The sequence below is a fragment of the Protopterus annectens genome, chromosome 1.part1 (genome assembly GCF_019279795.1).
Source record: "Protopterus annectens isolate FY-2018-M chromosome 1.part1, PAN1.0, whole genome shotgun sequence".
NCBI classification, from domain to species: Eukaryota; Metazoa; Chordata; order Ceratodontiformes; family Protopteridae; genus Protopterus; species Protopterus annectens.
The window spans coordinates 256,954,279-256,961,830 of NC_056726.1; the positions used below are offsets into that span (position 1 = coordinate 256,954,279).

At 35.8% G+C, this 7,552-nt stretch overlaps 1 protein-coding gene across 1 annotated transcript in view; it reads right to left on the bottom strand.

The window, feature by feature from the left end:
- The window catches only part of FAM184A (family with sequence similarity 184 member A), a 2,724,106-nt gene extending 2,722,824 nt beyond the window's left edge, over positions 1 to 1,282 (bottom strand). Inside the window, exon 1 of the mRNA XM_044086971.1 lies at positions 300 to 1,282. Coding sequence (XP_043942906.1) covers positions 300 to 473 — 174 coding nt within the window. The 5' untranslated portion in view covers positions 474 to 1,282. The remainder of the gene's footprint in view (positions 1 to 299) is intronic.
- Between the last annotated feature and the right edge of the window lie 6,270 nt (positions 1,283 to 7,552).

Genomic DNA, 7,552 nt, shown 5'->3' on the forward strand with positions numbered 1-7,552 from the left:
GCGAAAACACCAGAGCCCCAATGGAAACCACAGCCAGCCTAGGTTCCTGGATAAAAAAAAATCACAACACAAATAGTGAATCAGTCTGATGACAACATTTAAGGCTAGTGCAGTAGTATTAAATTTACATAAGCTGTGCGTTACAGCAGCAGAATTCCTAGACTACATCCCTAACATTTAGGAAGTCCATGTGTCAGCGCATCGTGTGCTGGTGTCCTGGAACAACAGCCAGGAAAGCTTCACAGAATAAATTAGTCTAACACACAGGATTGACATTTATTTTTTGGCAGGGTGCATACCTTTGTCAGTTGGGCTATTTTCTTGCTCATCTTTAGATGAAGATCCTGAGTATACTCCAGGTTTGCTCCCGGGTGGTGAGGCATAGCTGAACAGTTTGCGGATCCAAATTTTGCTGTGCCAACTGAAGCACCAGCAGAGCTGTAATAATGCTGCCAGCTCATTCCAGTCGCCATCTTCACAACTATTTTAGTACTATTATAGTGAAAACGCAAACAGTTACGTGTTTACACTTTTTTAAATCAAGCAAGTGTTTTCAAAATGCGATAAAGCAAAACCATCAGGCTCCTTCCTGACTAAACATCCAGTTTCTACTGCTCCGTTTGTCCACATATTCTCCCATTTTAATGGCTTAACATATAATTTCAGCACTGCGGTATTTATTTCGTTACTCGGGACAAGTGAATTTCTTTCGCTGTCAGTCGTTCAGCGCTGTAAAATTAAGAAGTAGGCTGCAGTACTCCCACGTTTTACAGAAGCTGTTTTATTCTTCCTCAACGTTACAGGCATACTCTCAGCTCAGCAATCATCGAGCAAAACTCGGAATTGGCGCATTGAACTAATGGAAATCAATGAAAAGTGACCGCAGTTTGATCATCTGCCCTTTGGCCAACGCCATAAGTTTCATTACCTGAGTTCGAGCCCCAGCTCTTTCTAATAACTCCGTTACCATGGTTTATGCCAACAGTTTACATTCTGTAGTGAACGTCATTTCCTCTTTTCCGCCTAGTCCTGGAAAAAGTACAGCAGGGGTATCAAACAGCACGAGGATCGTTCTGATTTAGACGACAGTTTATTCAGGCTTAATATGTTTAGTTTGGAGTTATAGTATATATTATAGGTTTTACTGTGTTGTTTTACTTTGATTTTTTCGTGTCCCGAGCTGGAAATGAAAAGAAGTGCTGTAGCTGCACAATGGGTAAGGACTGGAGGTGTGAGCTGTGAGGAGCAACGCGTGCAGTACTGAATACCTGTATAAAGCATAACAGTTAATAAGGTTGTAGCAAAGGCATGCAAGAGTATGTGGAAGTTCAGTTTGTTTGTCTCTGCTTATGGGATTTGGTCACTGCGTCTTTTTTCCGTGCTTTCTGACCACGACTTTTGTCAAAATATAAACAATGGAACGAATTGCATTAGTAATAGTCATTGTTTACGTTTTATAGCTGTTTATTTTACTTAGTGTTTCAGTATGGCAGGGCTTATACTGTCTGTTCTGCTACATTTCTTGGATACGTGATTATTGTAATCGCCTCTGTACTGTCTACCTCTGACCCTGATTTTGACTTAAATTTTAGCTCTGCGGCTCTGCCCCTATTAATCCTGCTTACAACTGGTCACTTTTGTGGAAAATGATGTGAATTACATTTAATAAATAACGACAGCAAATAAAGGTATAGTTTATCTTTTTTTTTTTTTTCAGAAAATGCATATTAACTGGTATTCTTTTGTTCTGTCAGTCTCTCGAGTTAATAGTACTAATATTTGGTTTTGTATTAGAACATTACCCCACTAGATGGGCAGTAGCAAGGACCGCCCAAACGCCGCCCACCACAGTACGTTTCCGTGTAATTGCCAGTCTTACTGTGAATAAACATGAAATACCCAACGTGACCAAATAGTTGAAAACAGCGTAGTTGAATGTACGCGCTGCTGCAAGTGCGCGTTATCTATTCTAGATAACAACATACACCTAACCTAAACTATTTGTAGTCCTCTGTGCAGGAAGGAACGCACGAAGCAGATCTCTTTTACCTTGTATTGTTTTAAATGTTACTGTTTCTTAGCTGTTTGACATCCAGTATTTGCGGTGCCACTTCCTATATGGCAAAGAATTTCCCATGTCATTCTGTTGGTCTGCAGATAGTATTTTTCAAAATGTGAGTTCTTTTATTTATTTGTAATGTCTGACTGCATTTATTTCGGGGGACGGTGCATTGCGGTAACTAAGATGAGAGGTTCAAACCTGGAACTGTAACATTTAACGTATAGTTCCAGTTGTTAACACTGACACATACCGTTCAATCTTTTAACGCCCAAAATCTGAACAACTATGCGAACTGTGAAACTAAAATGTGTGTCATTATTAACTGACTTCCATGTTCAGTAAGAAAGGTGGGGGTGCAGGGGGGCTTGCCCCCCTGGCCGGCCTTAGGCATAGGCCAACTAGGACGCCGCCTAGGGCGCCACTCTAGCAGGGGCACTTTTCCAGTATTTATTTGGTGTAGGTAGATCAGGATGGGGGCATTGGGTAGTGTGGTTGGGGGCGCTGTGGAGCCCTTTTGCCTAGGGCACCAGTTGGCCTAAAGCTGCTCCTGCCCCCTGCAAAAGCAATTAAAAGCAGGTTAGGATGGGGGTGTAAAGTATTGCTTACATACTGCCCTTCGGTCCCACTAATACTTGAACCTGTCCTTACCTCTCTTAATCAAAGGACACAAAATAACTAGCTTGGAATGGTCGTATTTCAAGAATGGCAACATCGTGTCTTCTGTATATCGAAAAATTAAAAATAAAAATTTTGGGGGAAAAAAGAATGGTAATAAATGGTCACAGATGGAATATTCAACAGGTCGCTGGATAATCTGCATGGCTTGTCACTCAGCCGTATTTTGCATGCAACCTCACACAAGCTTGCCCTGTCAATCATGCAGGTCACGCCCATTCCTGCACGGCGGTGGGGTAATGTTCTAATACCTAATATTGCCTAATATTTTAAGTGCCCCTGGTTATTCCTAGATGTGTCCCTGACTGGTTGAGAGTTATGCCCTTAATCTTTTTTTCTTCCTCATATATGATAGAATGTTTGACAAGTAGGTAGAGTGAGTGGCACATAAGAAACTTGAAAATAAAAGCATAATGTACACTAGAATCAGATGCTGTGCAGTTCTGTGGATTTGCACAGCACCGCAGATTATGAAGGAGTGTATACTTTAAAATATTTTTGAACCCTGTAAATTTACATTTATTTTTACAGTGCAGATAGTTCTAGGAGCAGGAAGAAATGATAAGCATTCATTTGTAATTTCAGTTGAGAGGAATGGTGATATCTTTAGCTTGTGTTAGAACCTTGCATCAGCAGTCAGACTATGTGTGTTCTACAAAAAATCTACAAAATAGCAGTGTTTCGTTCAACTACATGTGTTCTACAGACTACGGAATAACAGTGTTTTCATTCCAGTAAAGCACTTAGTGTTTCATTCAACTACATGTAACTTCAACAGAAACAGCTGCAGTTAAGTAATCCTTTCAAGTACAGTTTTAGTGCAGCAGCCAGCTTAACTTCAAGGTTTCATTAACTGTTTATAGTGACAGCAAATGTTTCATAAGACTTTTCAGCAGCAAACCAGTGTTTTTTCCTAAATAAACACTGCAAACTCTATACAGAATAATCCAGAAATGACTGCAGTACAGTTTTTCATTACAGAAAAGACTTTTCAGTAAGGCAGCACTACTTAATGCAGAAAATGGACACCACAGACAATCTCTACATATAGTCAACGCAGCTGTTAACCAAAGTGCACAGCACCAGTGTGACATCACACAGCCAAAAAGCAAGAAAAAGGTTAATAAGCTACAGACAATGACACACATTCTTCCAGAACCATAGTTATGTAAGACTTGATATACACTTTTTAGTTAACAGCTCAAAAAGTTTAAATTCATCAATAAAAGTCATTTCCATACCTGTTGTATAAACGTGTCAAGTAATACTGCTACAGTCAAAACATCAGTAAATCTTTGGTTTAATTTTAAAAACTGGGTAAAGCAGTCTATAAATGTTCTCTTAAAGTTAAAGGTTATTAGTTCAAGAATGTTAAATATGTCTAAATGCAAAAGGGTTAAATCACAGAAGCAGGCTATCAGTACAGTTTCAGACACAAGTTCAACATGCATAATTCAACATACAAAGTTAAGTTGCATTAATACAAATGTTCGGAATGTGATAAATGTTTGTGTATATGTAATTCAAAATAAAGAAGTATGTTGCAGTATTAAACATACAAATGTCAACACAGTCAATGTACATAACACGCAGGCAATGTCTCAAGTTCACATTACTTCACCTAGTTTCTTATTTTCAGAATCAAGTGCAGATATTGCACTGAGTGGTGTTAAGATCAATCAGAGTGCAGATTTTGATAAAGTAAATTCCAGTATAACTGAAAAACAGACATCAGTGCAATGTAAAAGTGCTACCATTTCAGAGCAAAAGAAAGAAAGAATGCATTCCATAGCTATCTATAAAGGGTGTAGCAGTCCAGCACCATCTCGGGGCATCAATCTGTCCTTGTTCAAGGTTAAAACAAATGACAGTATTTCATTGTTTACAGCCAAATCAACTTCAGTTGCACATAAATCTTTATTAGAGGACACAAATGCAGTTTTGTCAGGATTTAAAGGGTCAAAGATTACAGCAGCTAACAGTTCAAAGTGTAACAGCTCTGTACTAGGTATGACTAGAGTGATATGCTGTTTTAGACCAGTGACAAAATTTGTGCAAATGTACAGATTTTAAAGAATTGGTTATAACAGGAATATGTAGATTTATGGGTTAAAGATAAAATAAATTCCAGTTCAGCTGACATAGCTGAAGTGCTCAGAAAGGCATATTGGGTGTGGCCAGTTAGAAAAAAAAGTAACCATATACCTCTATGTCTTGTAAAGTATATCAGAAATAAGAGTCCAATTAATTTGCGTAATAAAGGGTTTACAGTTACAGATTTGGCAAATTAACGTTTTGTGTTATTGTTTTGTTTAGCAGTCATTAGTTAGTAGCTTTGTATTAAAGTGTTGCATGTATAAACAATAAGCAATGATATAGACAGAGACAAAATAATGTTTGCTAATTTACAGAATGTAAAAATTAAAGTCAATGCTACATTGTCAAGGTGACAATACAGTTAAGAGTTCAGATCCTATGTATAAAAGAGTACATTATGTAATCAGTTTGGGACTGTATATGTTTCATACAGAAATGGCAGTTTGCCAAGCACATCAGATTAGTAAGCTAAATTTAAAGACAGTACTGTCTGCCATAAGGCAGTATGGCAAAGATCAATTTATCCAAGAAAATTTTAGACAGTAATGATAAATTCTTGCAGCATTCAGTACTACTGAAAAGTTAAATGACGTCAGCTAAAGAAACGGTTATGATGAGACAGTGGGTGGGTTTCACTCAGGGAGCAGTATGTTAAAATTTAAGGGTCGCAAGAGAAAATGTAAAAAGTTCAACAGTTAAAATTGATTTTGTATAGGTGCAGAAATGCACAGTGTTACATTACTATTTCAGTTTCATTTGAGGTTATCAGTTTGCTTCACAGAACACTATGTTAAAATCTAAGGGTCACGAGAAAAAAAATAAAAAGTTCAACAAGTAAAATTGATTTATGCACAGTGTTACATTACTGCTTTAGTTTCATTTGAGGTTATCAGTTTGCTTACAGACTTGCAAGAGCTTATTAGCAGCAAATGTTTATTTCATGCAGAAAAATGTAAATAAAGTTAGCACAGTAAGCAGTTCTATCAGTTTATAGTTGTTAAAGCTGCAGATGTTTATTTCATGTAGAAAATGTAAATAAGGTTAGGGCAATAAACAATGTTATCAGTTTATAATTGTTAAAAATGCAAATGTTATTTTAAGGACCTGATACTAAATACAATCAAGAATTTTAGTCACCCAGCCTTGCACAAGAAATGAAAATAAGAGGTTTAAAAGGCCTAACTATAAAAAGGCACTTCGACATTAAAGCAGACCTTCCTTTACCTCATCAGTGACTAGAACAATGCAGAGTAAAATTTGGCAAGAGCTGTGGTGCAGAAGTTGACTGTCTATGTGCTTCAGTTTTGTTTAAAGTTAAAATGTATGAGTTAAAGCAAGTATGTATGTTTTCAGACAGTTATATAACAGTACTAGTTTGTTTATGTTTTTATCTATATTCAGGGAATACTGACAAAAATATATAAATAGTTTAGTCTCCAGAATATAACAGATTTCAGTTTATCCATGTTCAGGTAACACTGTCAAAATGCTCTCATATTTTCAGACTATTTTCAGACAATTGTACAACAATAGTATTTTTCACTCTATTTATGTTCAGACAATACTGACAGAAAAACAGATTTCAGTTCATTTTTTACCAGTTTTCATGTAAACAATTGTACAACAGTACTAGTTTTCAGTTTATCTATGTTCAGACAATACTGACAGGAAAACAGATTTCAGTTCATTTTTTATCTGTGTTCATGTAACACTGTCAAAATGTTCTCATGTTTCATGCAATTTGTCAGCAGCACTAGTTTTCAGTCTATCTGTGTTCAGACAATACTGACAGGTAAAGGTACTAATAGTGTGGTTTTCAGAATATAACGTGCCAGTTTCAGTTATGCTTTTATATGTGTTCAGTTAACACTGGCAAAATATATTCTTTTAGTATTAGTTTAGTTTCCAGAATATACACAGCTATTTTAAATGTTCAGTATATGCTAATGTAAATTTTCAGTCAAAGATTCAAACTATGACATTCATACTCAGTTATGTGCTCGGTATAGTACATTTCAAGTCAAATCTCAGAATATAAAAAAAAATACTCAGTTACTTCACATTATTCAGTTATTAGTTTTAAGGATAAAGTAACAGAATTACATTATTTAGTAATTAGTTAAGGGTAAATTGACAATTATTTTTTACAGGCTCATTAAAATAAGTTGTCTAAGTAATCGGTAGTAATAATTAATTTACAGATTAACAGTACACTTTACATAATTAATTAGTTTACAGATTACAGTGCACTTTACATCAGAAAATTAAAAGGACACTAACAGACAATGCAGAGGTATAGACTTAAAATACAGGACGTATAGGTTTTAGTAAACTGTTGTAGCTCATAAATATTCATAAACTATTTCAGACACAAATTTAGGAGGCAGACATCTATTACAGCACATAAAAGTTAAAAAAAGTAAGTAGCATTATAGAGCAAATTTAAATGAAAATGTATAGACACAAGTTAACACAGGATATGGTAATTATGCTTCAAGACCACTTATAGTTATCTCTTTAGTGCAGATTTCAATTAGTCTTCAGAAAATAGCCATCATGCTTGATAGACTATACAATAAAAAGAAACAGTACAATGTTTAAATATTTAAATCTATGAACAACAGAAAAAAAAGGTTTCATTTGCTATAAGATAAAGACATCATAGTACACTAAGGCACCAGTTCATAAGGTAAACAAAACATAGGTAACAAACTTTGT